General features: G+C 51.9%; 1 protein-coding gene across 2 annotated transcripts in view; it reads left to right on the forward strand.

Annotated features, from left to right (window-relative positions):
* Window positions 1-310: 310 nt before the first annotated feature.
* Window positions 311-23263, forward strand: part of MYOC (myocilin) — a 28013-nt gene continuing 5060 nt past the window's right edge. The window contains exons 1-2 of one of the 2 annotated variants that reach the window (XM_054038090.1): window positions 311-11746; window positions 22567-22695. In XM_054038090.1, coding sequence (XP_053894065.1) covers window positions 11155-11746; window positions 22567-22695 — 721 coding nt within the window. In that variant the 5' untranslated portion in view covers window positions 311-11154. The remainder of the gene's footprint in view (window positions 11747-22566; window positions 22696-23263) is intronic. The other variant, XM_054038091.1, reaches the window with a different exon arrangement.

Genomic DNA, 23263 nt, shown 5'->3' on the forward strand with positions numbered 1-23263 from the left:
GAAGGGAGTGGCTTTGTATCCTGGTGCATGGGTTGCAATGTCATGAGAAATTTTGGCCAACTCAAAATGTGTGTGAAAACATGGTAGTGGTGTCAAGCCACCCTTTCCATGACAAGTTTCCAGCTGAAAAGCTTTGACCAGCCCTACCGTTGAGCCACAAGGAAGAAAGAAACACTATCGAGGATTTTAAATAAATACTGGCACAAGAGAACGGGAGGTGATGCAAATGCTCCTCTTGAAGTCTTTTTTTTTTTTTTTTTAATTTTTTTTTAATTTTTGCTTATCTAAAGCATGTGAGAAAGGCCCCAGCTCCCGCTTTTGCACCCTGGTCACTGCTTCACAGCCATGTAAACACAGCTACATTGATTTCTGTGGCAGCAAGGTAGGAAAGTGGTGTGGCTGCATGCTGGGTTAGCCAGTAGGATGAGGCCATCTGTGGCCATTTCTAGTGAGACGAGAAAGGAGAAGATGCCTTGATGAGCTTGAGACATGACTTACCCATGGGGCAGGCGTCCCTTTAAGGGGAGAATATATGCAGTTCTAAAGGGCTCTTTAAATCTAGCTGCAAAAAGCATAACAAGCAGTAATGGCTGGAAGTTAAAGCCAGACACATTCTAATTAGAACTAACACAGTTTTAACAATGAGGGTGTTTAACCTTTGGCACAAGCTACCAAGGGAAGTGGTGACATCTCCATTTCTTGGTCTTCAATGCAAGACCGGACAAATTGGTGGCAGTTGCTTTAGCCAAATTATTGGGCTTCATACAGGCGTCATTGGGTGAGGTTCTCTGGCCTGTGTTATTCAAGAGGTCAGATGAGATGCACTAGGGCTCCCTTCTGGCCTTGACATCGATCACGCCAAACAATCAAAATGACAAGACCTACAGCATGGGGTGGGGCAGGGTGCCACCAGCACGTTAACATTTATGGGTGTGACCCTAAAGACTGCTCAGGCCCCAAGTGAAATGCATTTGACAGGAGTCACTGGGTCGCTGTCTGACTAGTGGTCCATGCCCCATTTTGGCACAATTCACAGGCGTGGCTCAGGGCTGGAATAACGGGTGAGGCAGGAGGTACCGTAGCAGAGCTGTGTAGGGGAATGCCTGGAAGAGCAGGGTTGCAGGTCAAGACTGATTTGCATCACCAAAGCACTGATCAAATACATCCCTAGCAGCAGAGAATGTGCATGGAAATGTCCAGGGACTGGGGGTTGAGACGGGTCCTGTTGACATGCAGCAGTGGTAGGAGCTGAGAGTGATTACACAAAGCCTGTGTGACATGGACCATCTGGGCCACCGTCAGCCCTGGTGTACTGCACATGAATGCCAGCCCTTCCAGGCAAAGATGTGTAAGCCATACGAATAACATGCTGATCCCAGGCTTAGATTGATTGCCTGTCAAATGCAGAGCCCGGCAGCTCCGGTCCTTCTAACCCTACCCCCTCCCACCTGGGGCCATGCTTTTCTCTTTGCCAAACAAAAATATTTGCAGCTAGGGAGCTCTGTGGGGCTGGAGCCCTGCTGTGGCATCGGCAAGACACAGGCACATCTGTGTACATTAATGGGGTCCTACATGCACCGCAGGCAAATTGTACATAGACCCAGGCAGGACGTAGACAAGTGAGGCTACTTGTGCATACAGCGGGGACTGCAGACAAGCTCAGGGCAGCATTGTCTGTAACCACATGTCGTCCTGCCCTGAGTCCTTGCTGCTCCATGCAGCTCCTGTATGTAAGCATGGCCGTCTGCACACTGTGACAGAGCGCCACCTCTGGCTTTGGGCCTGCCTTGTCGAGCCAGTTTAAACCTTTGGAACGTGTGACAAGGCAGGCAAATTTCCAACCAGAGCAGCCTTGGAAAGGGTTAAAGCTGAATTCGCTTCAGCAGAGTCCAACTGGCGTGCCCCCCAACCTGGCACTGTTACAGATCCTGCCCCTTTGAAAGGCCCCCGGCTGTTAAAGTTTGGAAGGGTTAAGGGAATCCCATCAGTTTCCCAGGCCCTGGTCCCACCACCCACGTTAGATCCCAAACAGAGAGCCAGTATGACGGCCCCTAAGCCAACTGCTGAGAGATGAGGAGTAGACATGCCATGCCGCCCTTGAACAGTGGCTCATCTCCACCCACTGGCCCTCTCAGACCCCACCCTGTGCCAAGGAGCAAGCCAGCAACAGCCCCTTCTCTTGGGGTAACTTGGCTCTGAGGCACAGCGTCTCAGCTGTCTGGGGAACTTTATTTCTCAGAGTGGCTTGGGATGCATGCGTCCGGGTTTGTCACTGCAGGCACCTGAGGGCCCAGAAATACGCCCGAGGGAGAGGCAGGTGGGGTGTGTGTGCTGATGACGTTCTGTAGCTACAGATGGGCTGCTCTGGGTACAGAGCCGGACATTAGCTATATTGGCTCAGATTCTTAGCTGACTGCTCTGGGCCAAAGCAGTCTCTGGTTGCAGTAGTGAGCGTGCACTTGTCCGTCGCTGTCTATGTGTCCTCTCCCCCCAGCTCTCGCTCATCCCCTGGGTTCATGAGGCAGATTTAATTGCATTTTTAAAAAAATATTAATTTTGCTAGCAGCTATGCTAATGTAAGTGCTGTCAATCTCACACAGCACCTTCCCCATGGCTTTAGCTGGCGCCTCTGCAAGGAGCTGGGATGGTCTCTGTGCAATAGGGCTAGCCAGAGAGGAAATGAAGAGATTAAAGCACACAAACCCTTAACAGATTTAAAACCATGGTATTTCTTAGTAATAAGGTTTAACATGCACAAGGATGACAAAGGGAAGCATGAGTCCTTTACTCAACACAGAGTGCAACTAGCAGATGCAGATGAAAGGACGGGTTTGGCAATGAATTGGTGCATGGCCTTGGAGGAAGTCAGTTTCTTCATCTTTACAATGCTGCTGCTGCTACTCGCACACCCCTATTAAAAGGCTTTGAGTGCTAGGTAAATGCAGGGTATTTATTAATAAATCATGCTTCACTCAGCTTCCGCAGTCTCCACATGGGTTAAATAAAAGGATTAGAGGATTAGTAAACGTGCCTTAGACTCAAAAAGCTCAATCTATTTAGTTTACCAAAGAGGAGGTTAAGGGGTGACTTGATCACAGTCTAAAAGTATCTACATAGGGAACAAATATTTAATTACGGGCTCTTCAATATACCAGATAAAGGTCTAACACAATCTGACCGGAAGTTGAAACTAGACAAATTCATATTGGAAATAACAGTGAGAGTTATTAGTGAGAGTAATTAGCCATTGGAGTAATTTACCAAGGGTTGATTCTCCATCACTGACAATTTTTAAACCAAAATTGGGTGATTTTCTAAAAGATCTGCTCTAGAAATTATTTAGGGGCAGTTCTCTGGCCTGTGTTACACAGGGGGTCAGACTAGATGATCACAATGGTTCTTTCTGGCCTGGAAATCTGTGAATATCAATCTATAAATATGAATCTGACAGCTTGTGAAATGCAGGATTAGATTTCCAAGATTACTCTGCTCAGCTACCATGTAGGCACCTAATGGAAATGGCCAATGGGCGTATTTAAAAAAAAAGCAAGCAAACAAAAATGATGTTAGTGTTTTATCCTGCTGCCCAGTACCATAGTATCAGAGCACCTTCCATGTGAAATCCATAGCAATAACTATGGTCCTAGTGGATTTCATGGAGTCTCTGGCACTGCCACCTTCATACGGTTGGGAAAATTTGCCCCCAAAATCAGCGAGACCAAATACAAGTGTTTGCTAGAAGGTAAAACTCAGAAACATTAGTTTGGCCTAGACAGTACCATGGAGAAAATTTTATGAATTGGTGTCACCAGATGAACTGGATGAACATTAAAACATGTGACATTTGGGACAAAATGCCATGTCATGCTGCAACATTGTCAACCTCCCGCACTCAAAAGTCATGGGTCAGGTCCCCAGAAATCAGGAATTTGACTTAATTTTGGCTTGACTCTTTAGTGTGAACATTGTCACATTTCCACGTAACCGTGAGAGCTAGAGAATTCCTTAAAAAAAATGGGTCAGCCTGTTGCCCCTGGGGCTTTAAGGAAAAAAAAACAATCCCCCACCAAATATCACGAGTCTTGCAATAAAGTCATGAGAGTTGGCAATACGGCTGCTGGGAGATATTAATGAGATGGTGTGCAAGATGAGCAAAGTAATTATCCTGCTATAATTAGGTAGATCAATCAGATCAGTTTTTGAGAGCACATTATGGAAAAAAAAATGGTCCACACAGGAGAGAAAATGGCACTAAAACAAATGTGGTGTCAGAGGTTGGGTATGTTGAGGCTAAAGAACTAAAGGAGGGAGAGGATAACTTGCAGAGAACATCGGTGGAGGTTATGAAAAGGGCAGGGAGAGATTATTCACTTGTTAAGAAAAGAACAAGAAGAAATAAGCTTACGCTGCAGAAGGGAAAATTAAATATTAATAGGTTGGAGCGCAGGAAAATAAGAACAGTTAATCAATGGAACGAACTGCCAAGGGAGACTGTGGACTCAGCATTACTGGAGAGATTGCAGGCTGAGCCCCTGTGCCAGCAATAGGACTGAGTCTGTTGTCTCGACATCCCACCATGCAGAAAGGGGGATTTGAACACATCGCTGAAGCCTGCAGACCTTGTAAAGCCAAGCTGGTGCTGCAGGGCAATGCAGCTGGTGCTGCAGCTTCTCCAGAGGCGTCAGGGTGTGGGCTTTAATGCAACACCACTCGTCCAGTTGACTGGCTGCGGGAACACCAGTGCTGCTCCTCAGTCACTGCCTCTGGCTCATGCCTTACACCAGATTAACACCAACTGATTCAACTACCCTCCTAATCATCCTCTCTCAGGGCTGGTCTACACTACACAGTTAGGTCGAGGTAAGGCAGGTTATGTCAACCTAACTATGTCAGTGTCTCCCCTACAGACTTGCTCCCGCTGATGTAAATGCCCTATTACACCGACATAAAAATTCCACCTCCATGAGAGGCATAGGGCTTATATCGGTGTAGTTACGGTGACGCAGGAGCTGTGGAATTGACAAGAAAGCCCCTCCCCGCCCCGGCTCCCCTGGAGAAGCCCAAGAGTCCCCCTGCCGGGAACCAGGCAATCTTGAGCTGTGAAATTGACAAGGCTGGCCGGCTCCCTGTGGGGAGCAGGCGGGGGTGAGGGAGGGGGGTGATAAGCCCCGGGTGGCTTCCCCCCACTCCCTGCAGGCAATGGGGAGCAGCGGGGGCAGCCCACTGTTAGCCCAGGAGCCTGTGGGGCAGCCAGGCTCCTGGCAGGGAGCTGCCGGCGGAGCTGAGAGACTGGGCTCCCAGCCGCCCTCTGCCCCACTGCCCCTCTTAGGTCGGTGGAAGTGTCCCTGGTGAGGATGCACACCACTGACCCAAGGAGTATCGACATGAACCACCACAATAATTACTGTGCAGACATACTTTCAGTCTCTGCTATGTTCTCTGAATTCCAGCAGTCATGGACCACAATGCCACTTGTTAGTGCTGTACAAACAAAGAACAAAAAGATGGCCCTGCCCCAAAGAGCTTCCAGTCTATATTTTGGCACCATTATCATCAGGCATTTACCAAGTTACCCACCCCTCTGAGTGACGTAGTTACACTGACCTAACCCCCTGTGTAGACAGCGCTATGTCAGCGGGAGAGCTTCTCCCATCAACATAGGTGCTGCCTCTTGGGGAAGTGGATTAACTATGTCGACAAGAGAGCTCTCTCCTGTCGGCTTAGAGCATCTTCATTAAAGCACTACAGCTGCATCAGCACAGCTGTGCCAAGGCAGTGTTTTAAGTGTAGACTTGCTCTCAGGCAAAGAGTGACCTCTACAGTCACTGCAAATTTGGAAGGAGCTAGTCTTAATAAACCCCCATAGGAACATTGCTCCAATACTGTAAAGAACAAGAATGGAAGGTTTTCGATATTTTGGCCATACGTGGACTTGGAAGGAGCAGGTTTTTTGTCAGTGAGTGTTGGTTTCCCCACACACACGCAAACCAACAAAAAATATTTCCATCAATAATAATTGAAATGTACAGCTAGGCAAAGTAAGAGAATTGCTGCTTAAGAACTTAGAGTTTGCCCAGTTCTTAAATCAATGAGGCACAAGACCATGTAAGTGACTTGCCCGCGGTCACACTGGAGGGCTGGCTAATCTGAGAGTTGAACCCAGATCCCTGGCCACTAAACTCTCCTACTTTACAAGGATGCCCATCCCATACTCAGTCAAGCTGTCTCAGCCACACTTACTTGCCTGGCTTCTCCTCATAAGTAGACTCTACATCTCTGTAGTCTGCTGGGGGAGTGGCTCCTCCCCCTCTGGGTCTGTGGGCAGCCAAGCTGCCCCACGACATCTCTGGGGGGGGGTCGCCTGACATGGGGAATCAGCGGGGCGATGGGAGACGTGAGCTCAGGCCTGTGATCAGGGCCAAACAAACACAGTTACGGAGTCCCAGCCCCTGGTCAGGGCAGGGCAGCAAAGAGTCTCTGGCTCAGGCCTGCACTCAGGCTGAGCGGCAAACAGTCGGGCCTCCTAATTCTGGCAGAGGGCCAACAAGCGCAGGCTTCTCGCCTAAGAGATGGGGAGACTGCCACCCACGGATTGGGGTGGCAGGGAGGACGCCAGCCCACCCACTCCACTGCATCCCGGCCCAGGGCCCTAGCAGTGCCAGAGCGGTCTGCCACTGGGTCAGCGGGGATCCTGACTACAATGCGCTGACTCACTTGCTGTCAACATTGCAGCCAGACAGCGGTCGGCTCCCCTGGGGCCACTGCCTAACTCCCCCTCAGGGTGTACTTGGCTCTGTAGAGGGTCATCCGGGAAGAAGGCCTCTGTCAGCGCTTGCAGCTCCTCCGTGCTCGGATCTGTAAATGGCCCTGGCCAGTCCTTGGCTCCCTTGGGGTCTGCAGCAGCCTCCCAGCTCAGGAGCTCACAGGAGGCATCTGGCTTCTTCGGTGGCTACCTCCCAACTGAGTTCTCCGGCCTGCCTTTTGTACTTCCGCTCCTGCTCACTAACTTCTGGCGGGAGGGTTTAGCATGGCGTGACTCTCCCACCAGGGTTCAATGAAGGGCTCCTCCCCCTCCAGGTCTGTGGGCGGCCAATCCGCCCCACTACAATCTCCCAGACAATGCTGTGATGTCAATCATCTTTCACACACCTGCTGGGCTTACATTGCCCTTTATTTATTTATTTTAATTTATAACTCCAGTATCTATTCGGAGAGTCACTCTGTGTTTATTTATTTCCAGTATCAAACCGATTTGTTGTACACAACCACTTGGCTGTGTAACTGTACTGTGACCAAGCAAAGAGCTCTGTTTCTGCATCACTGCTTTCTTCTCTAACTATATGCTTTTATATGGGGGTACCTATATATTTGCAATTTGCATACAAAGCAACACACCTTTGCAATATGGTTGCATTTAATGGCCCTTTGGCGACTGCCAGTAGCAAAAATCCCCAACTGCTGGAGACAGGACACTAGATGGGGAGGGCTCTGAGTTACTACAGAGATTTCTTTCCCAGGTGTCTGGACGGTGGGTTTTGCCAATGTGTTCAGGGTCTCACTGATCACCAGATTTGGAGTCCGGAAGGAATTTTCCCATAGGTCAGATTGGCAGAGACCCTGGGGGGGTTTCGCCTTCCTCTGCAGCATGGGGCACAGGTCACTTGCAGGTTTAAACTAGAGAAAATGGTGGATTCTCTGTAACTTGAAGTCTTTAAACCATGATTTGAGGACTTTGCTAACTCAACCACAGGTTAGGGGTCTACTTACTTCTGTGCCAAAAAAAAAAAAAAAAATTCTGCACACACTACTTTAAAATTCTGCAAATTATATCTGTCAAATAAATGTGGAGGCTCCAGCATGGCATTGGGGAGCACAGGCCACCAGCTGCACAGAGGTAGGAGATCACTGTGCAGCTCCTAGGGTGACCAGATGTCCCGATTTTATAGGGACAGTCCCGATTTTTGGGTCTTTTTCTTATATAGGCTCCTATTACCCCCCAACCCCGTCCTGATTTTTCACACTTGCTGTCCGGTCACCCTAGCAGCTCCCACCCCCCAGGACATGGACTCAGCAGTGAGGCTGCACCCAACCCTGACACAGTGCAAGGATGGGCCTGCCCCAGAAACACCCTAGGGCCTCTCCATGCCAGGTGCGGGCAGGCAGGCTCAGCAAGGCAGGATCCAAATGTGGAGGGGCTTAGTGTGGGGGGATCCAGGTGTGAATGGAGAGGGTTTTGTGGGGGGCAATCTGGGTGTGGGCAGCTGAGTGGGGGATCTGGGTGCAAGGGGGATCTGGATGCACAGGAGCTTGTTGGGGGGTTCTGGGTGAAACAGTGATGGGACTCTGCAGGGGGGTCCAGGTGAAGGTGGTTGAGGCTCAGCGGGGGGAGTCTGGGGAGCTAGAGCTCAGCTGGGGGGGTTGGTGTGGGGAAGCTCAGTGGGGGTCCAGATGCAACTGGTTGGGGCTCAGTGGGGTGGGGATCTGGGTGCTGGTGGCTTGTCTGGGTGGTCCAGGTGCAGGAGGAGTGGGAGTCGTGGGCGGGGTTCTGAGTGTGTGGGGGGGTGAGGCTCGGCAGGAGGGTCTGGATGCATGGGGGTTGGGTGAATGGGGGAGCAGCTACCTGTACAGGGACCTCTCCCCCTGAAGCTGAGGAGCAATGGGTGCAGGAAGGGGGCAGGGAGAGTTTGCAGAGCTTCCTGCAGCTGGTGGGTCTGACCCGGCTCTGTATGTTGTGCAGGAGAAGAGGAAGTCCCGTCCTCTCCAGCCCATATGGGACTAGAAGCTGAGCCTGGCGCAGGATAGGAGCCACTAGCCGGGTCTTCCCGAGTCCCGCCTCCTGCCCCACAGTGATTTACCGCTCTACTGGCTACCCTGGGCCCCTGAAATATACTGCTGGGGAGGGTGGCATGACAACTCTTGTAGCTTCCCTTTGCTTCTCCGTCAAAGTAATTTTGTTGCAGGAAAGCAAAAAATCTGTGGAGGACATATATTCTGTGCATGTGCAGTGGCACAGGAGTTTGTCTCAGGAGTATATCTATTATAGGAGTGGAAGAGTTCTGTGCCCTGCAATGTACAGGAGGTCAGACTCAATGAAGTCTATGAGTCTATAATGCACGTACAATACTGCAGACCTATGGTTGGACACTTTTGTGTTGATGGCTTCCACATTTCCTGCAAACAAGTCTCTAGTCTCTGCTGTTTACTGGTGTGGTCTAGTAGACAAAGCACTGGATTGGAACTACATCACTCAAGGGTGTGGATTTTTCACCCCCTGGCTTCTAGTCTCCGCTCTGCCGCTAGCCTGGCTGGCTGACTTTGGGCAAGTCACTTTCCCACTATGTGTCTCAGTTTCCCCATCTGTAAAACTGGGATAATGAAACCAACCTTCATAAAGTATGTTGAGATCTGCTGATGAAAAGCACCATACATGAGCAAGGTATCATTATTTTATCGCTATGCTTTGTTATGCATTTTTACTTGGAGGTACTTCTTTCTGCATTCTAATACTCACTTGGGAAGTAGGGGAGCCCTACAACCATCCACTGGCCTTCAGGGTCCAGCCTATTTTTCCTAATACCCCTGCTGTGAGCTGGTTATTGGTCATGCCACAAACAACATGTTCCAGAGTTAGTCCACCTATTGGCTATTTCGTTTCACAGCCCTTTGCTTTATAATGCAGGTCTGTAATGTGATGCTTTCAGTAAAGGCCGGGCACAGAGGAGTGCTGAGTGATGCAGCTCATGGAGATAAACCCGAGCTAGCTTGAATTGAGCTAACTTTGCTACCGGAGCGGTGAAGCTGCCAAGAAGCCTGGGTGATTATTTATGCGGCTAGCCTGCATCGAAGCACAGGCTGCTGCAGCTTCATGGCTACCCGTACCCAAGCCAGCTAAATCCAAGCTAGCTTGGGTACGTCTACATGTGCTCCAGTCACACCCTCTGACTGCCGTCTCATGAGATGCAGTGGGATTACAAAAGGTTAATATCCCCAGTCACCCAGCAGGGGGCAGTATCACTAACTGTGGTCAGAACTCACTAATTCAATACTTGGTGGATTTTCTCCAGATCATGTGTGGTCTCCTTGCTGGGGCAGCGACCCAGGTGCCTGGAGGAAGATTTTTATTCTGAGCAGTTAAAAAAAACAAATGGTCTTGTTAAAAAACATGCTGAGCTTCGCACACCTGCCCCGGACTGGAGAAAGGCTGGTGCTGGTCAAGTTTGAGCAAGCCCATCCCTTCAGCAAAGGGTTCAGAAACATCCTAACCCACCCGAGTCCTCCAATGAACACTCCAGCAGAACCAGAGGTGGGCAGATTTGACGCTCCTAGAACTGCTAAGGGAAAAAAGAAGCGACATTTCTCCCAGCCTCTGTCTCTTGGGGAAGGTCTTCACCGCAGTCAAGGTGTGTGACTGCAGCACAGAGACCCATACCTGAACTAGCTTTGATCTCGCTAGCATGGATACCAATAGTAGTGAATTCTCTACTTCAGCATATGGGGAACAGCATATGGGTATGTACTGAGGTGGCTAGCTAGCTACCTCCCCTTACACAGGTTTTTTAAACACAGGCCTTACACGAGTAGAACTCGGAGGTTTAACCCAACTCAGACAGCAACTGCCTGCATGACCCAGCTCTCTGCCTGCCAGCCCATCCTCTCTTACAGACAGCAATCTAGTGTGAATTCCTCCCTCACATCCCTAAATACACTGATTCTCTGGACTGGCAAGCGTGACAGGTTATCATTGGAAAAGAAAACCCTAGTGCTCCGTTCCCCTCTCACTCGCGCCGATTTTACAGCAGCATCATCCCATTGCGTTCAGCAGAGCAACTCCTGATTTACATCCAGAGGCCCCAACCCCACGTAGAAACTTTGCTCGAGTCTGAACACCACCGCACTCTTTGCTGAGAGTCCGGCTGCGAGCGGGAGGGAAGGTGGGATCGGAGATGCTGTTCCTTTAAGAAGTTCTAAAGCCAGCTCTGGAAGGTTCCTGTTATTCCATGCCTCTGGCACAGCAATCCTCTCCCTCCCCCACCCTGAGTCCCAGCTGTATAAATGAAGCTCCAGTGAGCTGGCGGGCGTCCCTCACTCAATAGCCAGCAGCTCAGGAAGCAGCTCTGCTCTCCCAGGCACTGACAGGTACCGTGTGCAGTGCTGATGGGGGCAGCATCCATAACAAAGATGCTCATGGTTTGGCTATTGCTGTCAGTGGGCCTGGCCCGGGTGGCTCTGGGGAGCACAGTTCATCTCAGGAGAGCCAATGACAGGAACGGTAGATGCATCTACTCATTTGCCGTACCCAGCCCGAATGAGGCCAGCTGTCCAGAACTGGGCCAGGCAACATCAGCCATCCGGGAGCTCCAGAGGGAGAGCAACATGCAGCGCTCAGAGCTAGAGTCAGCCAAGGCCAGGCTGAGCCTCCTGGAGAACTTGGTGACCCAGCTGCACATGGCGCTGGGGACAGGGGGCTCCTCCGCTTCTGCTGCGGAGCTCCAGAGAGAGCTGGACAGGCTGAGGATGGAGAGAGCCCAGCAGGAGTCTCAAATCAGCAGGCTGGAGGCTGCCTACAGCACCCTTGGGCAGGAGAAGTCCTTCCTGGAAGAGGAGAAGAGGCGACTGGAGCAGGAAAAAGCTGAGCTGGGAAGGAGGCTGGAGAGCAACACCCAGGAGACAGCTCGGCTGAGGGCCAGCCAGCATCACCAGGTCAGCGAGGCGCCCGCCCAGGACTCCCAGCAAGGCTCCCAAGAAGGTAAGGTTCATGGGAATTTACTCAGTCTCACACTGAGTTTCCCTTACTCCTGGTTCAGCCCTTTGAGCCCCACTAGGCCACATGGCCTCGCTGTCTCCTTTGCAGCAGAGGATGCCCATGCAGAGTCTGCACCTGGATGTGTGTGGCTGTCCCTTGGAGCGTACAGTTGGGGTGTGGGAAATAAGTCTCCCTTGCCTAGATTCCTGTCCTTAGGCCATTGTCTGGAAGGGAAAGGATGGTGGTTAATGCACTGGACTGGGAGCCAGGAGACCTGGCATCAATTACCAGCTCTGCCACAGACTTTCTGGCACATCACTTAATCTGTCTCCCATTCTTTTTCTCGTCCACTGGGATGGTAGACTTTCTGGGGCAGGGGCCGTCTCGCTGCATGTAACTAACCCAATGGGGTTGTGATCCCCTTTGGAGCTTCCAGCTGCTTCAGTAGCAACAATCAACAGCAAGAGACTCCAGGGAGCCACCTCCCCAAGAGGGCTGAGGCTCTAGCTAGAGATAGGCCCAGACCCAGATGCCCTCACACTTCGAGGGGGTTCAGACCCAGATCTGAACTTAGTGACCAGAGCCCAGCTCCCGCTGCAGAGAAGGGAAAGAGTTACAATACGCACACACAGTCCCTCAGCTGCAGCCAAGCCCACCGACAAGCTGGCTTCAACCGATAGACGCCCAGAAGTGCCTTTCTTTGGCATTCCCTCTGCCGCGCCTTTGTGCAGGTATCTGTCCCTGCCCCTGCCCCGGGGACTATATCCTAAGCTGTAGTGTTGGTTTCTCCCCCATCTCTTTCTCTCCAACGTGCCTAGTTCACCACTGCCCTTCCAATTCCTTTCCCCTTCTCCACCAGCCCACTGGCAGGAGAGGACCCATTTCTGTGCTATGCAGCCTGGGGACACGTGGGATTAATGGATCTGGGAGCCAGCAGGTTACAGCTCTTACCCAAGATGGGAGCTATGGGACAGACACCCCACGTGCAAGCATTTTGGGCATTAAACAGAGCTTCCCGCCAGGCAAGAACCTAGAAACCCTGCTGCTGGGCAGAGGAGAACACTGCAACCTCAGTGAGACCCCGATTCCTCCCTGTGAATGTGCTGAGCCTCCCCTGGCACAGCCACCCTGCTGCCAGACACCTGGGACGTGGTGGCCCCAATTCTTTCCCTCCCGGCTGGGAATGGGCTTCAGCTGGAAGTTTTTGCTTATTTATTATGCGCCATGCAGTTTCCCTAGGTGGCTGAGGAGGCGGTATCTGCTTCTTAGCTTCCCAGGTCCCTTGGACTCCCCAGGGAGATTACGGGTGAACCCGGACGGCAGACACTAAGTAGCAGATACTACCTCCTCAGCCGCCTGGAAACCTGCATGGCGCATATAAAGCTCAGCGTTCTTCACCCGCCGCTGCCTGGGTGCTCCTCTCCAGCACTCCACCCCACACTCTGGAGGTCCCCGCCACTGCTCGCCAATTCTTCCTAGGGTGACCAGATGTCCTGATTTTATAGGGACAGTCCCAATATTTGGGGCTTTTTCTTATATAGGCTATTACCCCTCACCCTTTGTCCCGATTTTTCACACTTGCTATCTGGTCACCCTAGTTCCTCCTCTCCTTGCCGATCGGCCCCCTCCCTGCTTGGCCCAGCCACTGCTGCTTGCTGCGTCCTCCTCTCCCCCACCCCACCCCCCCGCTTGGCCAGAGAGGAGGGAGGGATGAATGTGGTGAGCAGTGGTGGGGAGTGCTGAGTGGGGAGGAGCGGGGAAGGAGGAGAGGAGAGAGGGATGCATGTGGTGAGCAGTGGGGGGGGGGCGAGTGGGGAGGAGGCAGGAAGGAGAAGGATGCATGTGGTGAGCAGCGGTGGGGGGGGTCGAGTGGGGAGGAGCGGGGAAGGAGGAGAGGAGGGATGCACACGGTGAGCGGGGAGGGTGGAGTGTGGGTGGGGCTGCAAGTGGAAGAGGAGGGACGGGGAGCTAGCCTCCCCCAGGGGAAGCTTCACCTGCCGCCCATGGAGTCTTGGGATGGGAGCAGTGACTTCCCAGTTCCCAGACACCCCCAACAGGGGAAGTGCTGGACCTGGAGTGCAGGTCGGAGCAGCCGTACGGGGGCCCTAACTAGCATCCCAGCTATAGCAACTCTCCTGTGGGTTGTGTCTCCTGACGATAACTGGGGCATAGGAAAGCCCACAGGTGCTGACTTTTGTTTTTGCTGGTGTGTGTGCCTCTCCGCCTCCTCCTTGGCCATGAGAGCAGTGGGCAGGGCCTCAGTAGGGTTTCCAACTTTCTATTGGCACAAAACTGAACACCCTAGTCCTGCCCCGAGACCCCACCCCTTCCCATAGGCCCCACCCCTGCTCACATTTCCCCCTCCCTCGGTGGCTCACTCTCCCTCACTTTCACTGGGCTGGGGCGTGGGAGAAGGTGAGGGGTCTAAATGGGGGTGCAGGCTCTGGGGTGGGGCCAGAAATGAGGGGTTGAGGGTGCGGGAGGGGGCTCCGGGCTGGGTCAGGGAGTTTGGATGTGGGAGGGCTCCAGCTGAGGGTGCTGGCTCTGGGGTGGGGCTGGGGATGAGGGGTTTGGGGTGTAGGATGGAGCTGTGGGTTGAAGCGGGGGTTGGGGTGCAGGAGGGAGTGAGGGCTCTAGGGTGGAGCTGGGGATGAGGGGTTCAGGATGTGGGAGGGGGCTCTGTTTTTTGGCCAATGGGAGTGCAGAGCCGGTGCTTGGGGCAGGGGCAATGTGCGGAGCCCTGTGGCTCCCCCACCTGGGAGCCGAACCTGCTTGCCGCTTCCAGGGTGCAGCGCGGTGCCCCAGCACAGATAGGGACTAGCCTGCCTTAGCGCCGCAGCACTGCTGACCGAACTTTTAACAGCCCAGTCAGCAATGCTGACCAGAGCCACCACAGACCTTTTTTGACTGGGTGTTATGGTTGAAAACCGGACACCTGGTCACCCTAGGCCTTAGGGAGGAAGAAGCTAAGCAGGGACAGGGACTTGGGGTGGAGGGGCCTTGGGGCAAAGAGGCTAAGCAGGGGCAGGGCCTCAGGGCGGAGAGGCTCAGTGTGGGTGGAAAGAGGCTGAGCAAGGACAAGGGCTGGGGCAGAGCACAGGCAGAGCAGGGCCACAGTCCAGGCATTGGGGCACACAGAAAATTAATCCAGCCCTGCTGGGAGTCCTGGGCGGGCGCCTTGCTGACCTGGTGATGCTGGCTGGCCCTCAGGGTTTTTTAAGTGGGTGCTTGAGCCTGGAGCACCCACAGAGTCAGCGCCTATGGGAATGCCTCAGCTATGCCGTCCCCACCTCCCTCCGACATGCCTCCCACACCAGAAGACCCTGTAGGAGGGATGCACATAGCCAGCCACAGCAGCTGTGCCCTCCCCCATGCAGGGATATTCCTAAGGGGACCCTTAGGCTGCTTTGCAGCCTCTGCACAAAAGGGCTGAATCACCCCGAGAGCAAGTCCTGGCCCTCTGAGGACTCAGATCCCGCTGTGCCTGTCCCACTGCAGGTATCTGAGGCACTCAGCGCTGTTCGAGCTCCATCCAGTGAGCCCAGTCCTGCTCAGCCACACTTTCCACCCCGTGACATCATGCCCAGACACTAGGCACTCTAGCGGGTCAACCATAGATGAGGAGCTGCCGCGTGCTGCCCTTCCTGACAAGGGACGCACAGGGCTCCCACACAGACGAAGGCCAACACAAACTCAGTGACCGCTTCTGAAGATTTGGTTGGAACCTTAACACAAATCAGTAAGGCACTGGGAATATAGCTGTAGACCCTTGAGGGACAGCTGTCATTTTGTGTTTCTGTTCAGCTGCAGAGTGTTACTGAGCAGACTGCTGTGTGCTCTCCCTCTCCCCTGGAGATCTTGTTTGTTTTCTTAATCTGAATAAGAGTCCCCAAGGCTGAGAAATGGACACATTGTTTTGTGGCTAGGAAAATGCAGGGGGCTAGCCCCTCAGCTGGGATAGATCGAAGGAGCTTGGTTGATTTACACCGTGAGGTCCAGCTCCCTCTATTTCCCCACGTCCAACAGTGTCTACAGAAGTGCCACCCAAGTCACCAATCCACCACTCTGCCGTCACAGGAACCATTGTAAAGTGTCTCATCTTCAGCTCATCTAGGCAAATACAGAATTGCTGTTTCATCTCAGGGCTCCTGAGATGTCAAACACCCACACACAAGCCATAGGCACTTTAAGGTGAAGTTACACCATCACGTGCATTTCTCCCTGCAGACATTTCTAGCTTAGAACTTGGCCAAGCCAGGAGGGGATAATCAAGAGCAGCCCTGATGGATCCCTGGATGCAAAGTAGAAACTACCCAGCAAGAAAGAGGATCATGGTGCCCTGTCCAGTGATTAAAGTATTCTGACACTCGACTGGCCCATTGTCCCGCTACAACTACCTCTGGGGCCCTGTTCTAAGGCCTGAACAGAACCTTTGAATCCCAAATCCCACCCCACCCCGCAAAGCTTTGGGGAGAGGGACACTTAAAATCTGTCCCTGCCCCTGATCAGAACAGAGCAAAGTGCTGAGGGTTTATTAGCATCTCTGTTCTGGCCAGTGGAGTTAATTCATTCTGGGAAGGAGACTGGCCACAGGGCTGGGAGGCTGTGGAACCTGTGGGTCCATCAGGCTCCATTAACCTCTCCAGATGGCACAAGAAAGTGCAACCACGCTCTAGAGCAATCACATCCTGCGGGTCGGCTGAACCAGCCTGGTTACCCCCTAGCACTGTACTCAGTCATGTGACCTGACAGCAGCCTCTCACAGCCCTTCTGCCCCTTGGAGTCATTCCAGTCAGTGACTTGACTGTACTGGGAGTGAGGCAGGGGAAGGAGGCAGCAAATCCCTGGGAAACTCCTTTACTCCAAGCAGTCGGCAACCTGTTTCCTCTCGTGGCTTAGACACACCCCAGGACAGGACACCTCTCTTCTTCTCCCTCAGACCTGGCTGAAGTTCAGTGCCCATACCTTTCCAGCCAGCTATCACTGCTGTTTGCACATATACCATCCCAATAACTCAGCCCAACAGGCGTCTCTCAAGTGGATTTATAGAGCCCCTGAGCTAGCATGGTCCTCGAAGGCAGAGAACTCCCCACACACCAGGAGGCAAAGTATGATGAAGCCCTCCCCACTGCCACAGAAGAGGGCCCTACTCCTGCACCCGTACTGCAGTCAGGTGTCTGCAATGCCCCTGCTTTCTTATCAAACTGCACACCCTGCACAACAGGAGGCTGCTTGCCTTGCCTTTACACTGAGCGCCTGGTGCAATACCACTTGCCTGCCCACAGGAGGCGCTCTCCTCCAGAGTGACAGCTCCTATGGGCTCAGAGGGGTGAAACCTGCACACCAGGGGGATGTTAGCCCAGAACATTAGTAGGTGTGCAGGAATCTGGCTTACCTCTCTGGCATGGCCCCACTTCCATTGCCCTTGGAGGACAGTCTCCATCTCCTTTTCCACAACACACCTGGGCAGCTCTTTGCACTCCCTGGGCTCTTTTCTTGAGAAGAGTCTCAGACCTTTGTCCTCCCCCAGGGTCTGCCCTGGCTTCCCACCTCAATACAGGAGAGCAAAGGGGGGAGCTTCCTTTCTCCCTCTCTGGAAGTCCCTAGATCATCTGCACACACTAGGCCTCAAACTCACCCCACTTCTCTAGCTCAGGCTCTTTCCTTCTCTTGCTTCCATCCCTCTCTTCACAGCCCCCATCCTCGACCAGAATTTCTCAAACTTCATTGCACCATGACCCCCTTCTGACAACAAAAATTACTCCATGACCCCAGGAAGGGGGATTGAAGCCTGAGCCCTGCTACCCCAGGCAGTGGGGCCAAAGCCCAACCCCCACCACCCTGCATGGGAGGGGGCAAAGCTTGAGGGCTGCAGCCCTGGGCAGGGAGGCTAGAACCTGAGTCCCACAACCCAGGGCGGAAGCAGAAGCGTGAGCCCCACTGCCCAGGGCTGAATCAGTCTGGCTTCAGCTTCCACCCTGGGCGGTGGGGCTCAGACTTTGGCTTCAGGCCCAGGCCCCAGCAAGTCTAACATCAGCGCTGGTGACCCCATTAAAACAGGGTCACAACGCACTTTGGGGTCCCAACCCACAGTTTGAGAACCACTGCTCTAGGCCTTCTTTTTCCAGCCCTTTCCACTCATTTTCCAACCCACCCCCTTCCCAGACTGGCCACATAGCCCCTGCTGACCTCTGTCAGGGCACTTCTCGCCCAAAACACCCAGTATACCCAACAGCTAGCCCCACTCTCAGCTCTTTTATAGCCTCATCCCATTTCCCAGCAGGCCTTGCTGTTGCCTAGCATCCCATACTTCCTGTGAGAACTATAAGCCCCAGAATTCCCTTGGCCTGGGCTGACTCAGGCAGCCAGGCTGTAACTGATCTGAGTTTCCCTTAAAGGGCCACTAGGACCTGCTAACAGCAGCAAAATAAATAAACATTATTTCCACTTTATCCCCCTCTTAACTGTCCCTGTACCATCTGAAAACCAAACACACATTGGCCTTGCTGGGCTAGCAGTTAGGCACCTTGCGTCCTCTGCTGTTGTTCTGGGGCTGTGCCTGCATGCCTCCCCAACTCTCAGGGTGGAGGTAGGTAATTGAGAGTGGAGATTGAACCCAGGGGGCCTCAGGAGTTGCAAACTGCAACCCTTGACTACTTGAGCTAAAGCCCCAGCTCTATTAGCTCAAAGCTAGTAACGGATTCATAAACCCCTACATAGTCCAGCCACTAGAGGGGGACGGAGAGCCAGAAAGATAGGCTCCACCCCCAATGGAGAGCAACGGTGCTTGTCTCTGGTGATGATGGACACAGGATACTGAGAATCATCATCCACTCAGTGCCCACAAAGCCCAGCTAAACTCTGCGGGGGGTAGAGGAGGCCTCCTGCACCTTCTGTGGGCGGGGCAGGATTATCACTCAGCACTGAGATAGAATCCTGCTGTTAAGTGGGCTTTGTTCGGCTTTTCACACTGGTGCTGGCGAGATATCCATTTACTCCTGTGCTATCATAGCTCAGGGCTGAATGGGTTGACCTGTGGCCCGAGGAGTAACCAGCAAAGATGGTCCCCAGGCCCATACCAGCATCACCACTTGTCAGACTAAACCTTTGGGTGAGTCCAATTAGCCTGCAGTTCTCTTCCAACACTGTAGGAGGCACTGTGGTCAAGAGGGAAATGCCAATATTTTGGTGGCCAAAAGGATTGGTAAACCTGAGCCAGCCCCTGAAAGCAGATCTCTGTTCCGTGGGTCTTTTTAGGACCTGCAGAATTGAGTTTGACTCATTTATAGGGAGGCGCCAGCTGTGAAACTGAGATCCATGCACACACACTTTGGTGATATATAGCCCCTTCTCTAATATCCCTGTGTAAAATTATTCTCCATGGCCACAAGTTACTTAAGTTCAGGCCTAATTTCACAAGTAGTCTCACGGATCTCAATGGATTACTCACATGCTTAAAGTTAGGCACGCTTATGTGCCCTGCCTACTTGGGGCTCACATGGCCAAAAGAATGAGAAACCCAGGCTCTTTGGCTGCGCTTTGTAGAGAGCCTATGGAATGATCGCTTTTAAAACTACAGGCCAAGTGTATTTCCCCTCCCCGCTGCAAGTCTGGGTTCATTTTCTGGAAAATCAGCTGCTGGTCAATTTGGCCCAGGGCCAATTTTGAAATACCTGCGGCTGGAGTCAGCTACTGCTAATGAGCCCCTAGGGAGGTTTTCCAGTCCTAAAGCTATGTCAGGCATAAAGCAGGAGGATGCACTATGCAGAAATGAGTTAGTTGTAAGTGTGCGGTTTTCCCTTCAAGGGAAGCTGAAAGTACAACTGTGACGCATGGCCAGAAAGGGTTAAATATCCTGCAAATTAAATAACCCTCAAAAGAGGTGTGGGGAGATAATGTTTGTGTTTTTACACACACACACACACACACACACGCGCGCGCGCCTAGGGTCCACAACGTAATCAACAGTCCCTGTCTAGGCTGTATTCTGATAGTTCAGTGATCAAAAGAACATCCTAGCATTTAAATGAATTGTAAACACGGGATATCTCGATATTCATCTCTCTTTGAAATGTACTGTGAATAGTGGAGGAATAAGCAAATTGCCTTATGTTAATTCTATAGTTAAGTACTGGTGATGGACCTCCTTCAAATCATCCTAATTACCTTTTGTTCCCGGAGGAACTCCCAGCTTGTCAAAGAGAACATGAAATTGTATAAAAGATCCTTGGGTCCTGATTCTGTCGTCTCAGATCTGCTTAAGCTTCATCTGGGGAAGTTTGAGTCACAAGACTGAGGTCCCAGTTATGCTGGTACGACCTGAATATGAAATTTGGACATTGGACTATAACTTATGAACTGACTTCTAAAGGAACTCTTTGCAACTACAAAGCTCACCATCTCTGTTATCAATCTAAATCTCAATGTTTTAACCATTCTCTCTCTCTCTTGTTTTTTTAATAAATTTTAGTTTAGTTAATAAGAATTGGCTGTAGAGTGCATTTGGGTAAGATCTGGAATATTCAATAATTTTGGGATTGGTAGAACCTTTTCTTTTTATATGATGACATAAGATTTACAGAAATTTTCATCATATTTGACATGGGTACCTGGATGGAGGCCTGAGGCTGGATAACTTTAAGGGAACTGTGTTATCTGGACTTCTGAGTAACCGGTAAGGTAATAAAGAAGCTGTTTTATGCTAGCTTGGTAAATCTAAGTACTGGAATATTCGCCAGCTTTTGGGGGTCTGGCTGACCCATCTTTTGCAGTTCACCCTCATTGAGTGACCATAGCTGGCCCTCACTAGGATGCTGGTCACAACAACACTTTGCCACGCATTAGAATTAAACAGGGAATTGTGAGAAGTCATGACCGTCAAACTCATAACTACGGTGTCTTGCATTTATACTGCGTAGCTCCTTTCGTCCCAAAGCGCTGGCCAGACATCTGATACTAAAAGCCCTCAGGGATGGCCTAAATCTGCTCCAGTGGGAGTTTTAAAATGCACCCCTGCAACTGGTCAGATCTCTGTTTGAAATCTCACTGTATGCTGAGCAGGCCCTGGCACTAGGAGCTGAAGCGACTGGTTCAAAAGAGAGTTGAATGTTTGTTTTACACAGAAGCCTGTGTGGGGTTGCCATTGCCTTCTCTGCCCTTTGGATTTCCAGCATGGCTAAGTTAAAACAGTTTAGGATGGGTAATAAATAGCTGGACCTGACCTGTCAGTTGGAATTCTCCATGTAATGCTGGGGACGTTATCCAAGTTGTTAGGCTCCCAGTGTTACCTGTATTAAAGATAATTTATTTTCAATAACAACATTCATCCAGAGGGGAACAAGTGTCACTGCAACATGCTTACAATTAGAATCATGTTCCTTGGGGACCCTGTAAGAGGAACCCCAACACACTAGACTTTGCTACAGCTACAGCTGTACAGCCTTGCTCCTTTCCCTACTGTCACTCCTCGCTGAGTCTGCCTTGAGTCCCCTGGCTCCATTCAGCCAGCGAGACACCAGTTAGCTCCAATGCGCTGCGTTGTCACAGAAATGGAGCGGACAAGCTCAGTGGACAGAATGAAAGAGGAACTGAGGACACTGCTGGTGGTGTGCAGTGAGTTAGATTTATGCTGCTAACAAGCCTTGAACTTGTCCTGACAGTGACTTTCTGAAGGAAGGAAAGACCCTTCCTGCCCACTGCTGTACCCCAGTGCCCGCTGACATTAAGCAGGAATCTGAAGAGAGTTGAATGTTTGTTTTACACAGAAGCAAAGGCTCCAGGGTTGGTCCCTTTTGAAGTCACTGCATGTTCATTCTCTACCAGCGAGCAGAAATAGGGGAGCTATCCGATACTTCTGCCAGTAGCTGGTATGGATTTTTGGATGACACTGCATCTAGACCTCGGCAGCAGTGTAAAACCGTAACAAGCATCCACAAAGCCAGAGACGCCTGTGGCACACATGCCGTCCTGGTTGCAAGCAGAACTTTCACTGCAAAGGCAAATGGCGTTTGAAGACCGAGCAGAGTAGCTTCCCTGACCTGCACTGAAGGTGGGTAAAGAATAGTGCTTGCAAAGGGCTAGGCACAGTGTGACAGATCCGCAGGGGAGCATTACAGAGTGCCAGGCATGGGCACACATACCACCAGCTGTAGAAGAATAGAGTTAGCTGCCTGATCCAGGACAGGTGCCCTACTGTAATACCCAATGTACAGCACCTAGCACAGTGGGATGCTGGTCAATGACTGACACTCCTAGGTGCTACAGTACAGCTCCTATCACACATGCGGCCTTGGGGTGTGACTGGGGCTCCTAGGTGCTAGGATAATACAACTAAATAATAACTGCTCATTATCCCAGGACAGGGCAGGTCTTGGCATGATGGGGAGAGGCTATTTTGGCCAGCCAAATGTGGGTTGGGCCGAATGAGACCTCCTCTACAGGGACAGATTGCCCCCCCCCCATCCCCTGCCTACTATGGGGTTCTGACATCAGCACCGAGTGCTGACGTTGCAATGTGGGGGGCAGGGAGGAACAGTGTTTGGATTCAAAGAAAGGTTGCTCTCTAGCTCCCAGGACACAAGGGAGAAGCATGCTGACCCATGTACAGTACCATGCTAATGGCAGGGCTAGTGGATTGCTGAGTGCGTGTGAAAGAGATTGCGCGTAATCATGTGTGCAACTGCGCTTGTGTGTGTGCCCGGCTGAGAGGGCATGTCTGGCCATGCCCAGGAGAGTGTACACATGCTTCTACGCTTCACTGAGCTGTGTCCTCACCCTGTTCCTGTCACCACCCTCACCGTGTCTATTCCCATCCCTCCCTGTAGTTTCCAAGTGGGATATGGAGAGTTTTGACTATCAGGAGCTGAAATCTGAGCTGACAGAGGTGCCCGCTTCCAGCGTCTTCGAGGAGCACCCCTCCTCCAGCCACCCTGCCACTGGGGACACGGCCACTGGTACAAAGATCACCTTGATGCCTTTCCCTCCTTGCGGGTTCATAGAGCTAGGCCTCGTCCTTCTAGCACCATCGCTGCAGTCGCTTTTCTTCTCCTCCCCCACCCTCTCTCTTATACTGTCGCCCTCACTCTCCGCACCAGGGAAGAGCCTAGCTGGGGAATATCAGCTTCTCTGCCTCTCAGCTCCTTTATCTGGTTCTATTTCCATCATTGCTTCTTATTCTGCCTCCTTCTCTCGTCCCATTTCCCCACCTTACCCTGCCAGCCTGTCTGTCCTGTCCTTTGCTGAACCCCAAGCAATCCAGGCAGGGATATGGCCACCTTGTGCCAGACCCAAGAAGGGAGTTCAAACCCCTGCTCCAGCAGCCAGCCTCACTGTGAACACCTCCAGACCATGAGTCCAGGCTGGAATCTGCCCAGCCGCAGGTCTGCCCCACGGCAGAGAACGGAGCAGAGCTGAACTTGTCCGCTGGAACTGACTCAGTCTCTTTGGGCTAACTTTCTCAGGCACTCACTGACGCTGTCCTTAGGCAGTCCCCGAACAACTACATCAGAGAGGATTCTAAAT

Source organism: Malaclemys terrapin, chromosome 8 (genome assembly GCF_027887155.1).
Source record: "Malaclemys terrapin pileata isolate rMalTer1 chromosome 8, rMalTer1.hap1, whole genome shotgun sequence".
Taxonomy (NCBI): domain Eukaryota; kingdom Metazoa; phylum Chordata; order Testudines; family Emydidae; genus Malaclemys; species Malaclemys terrapin.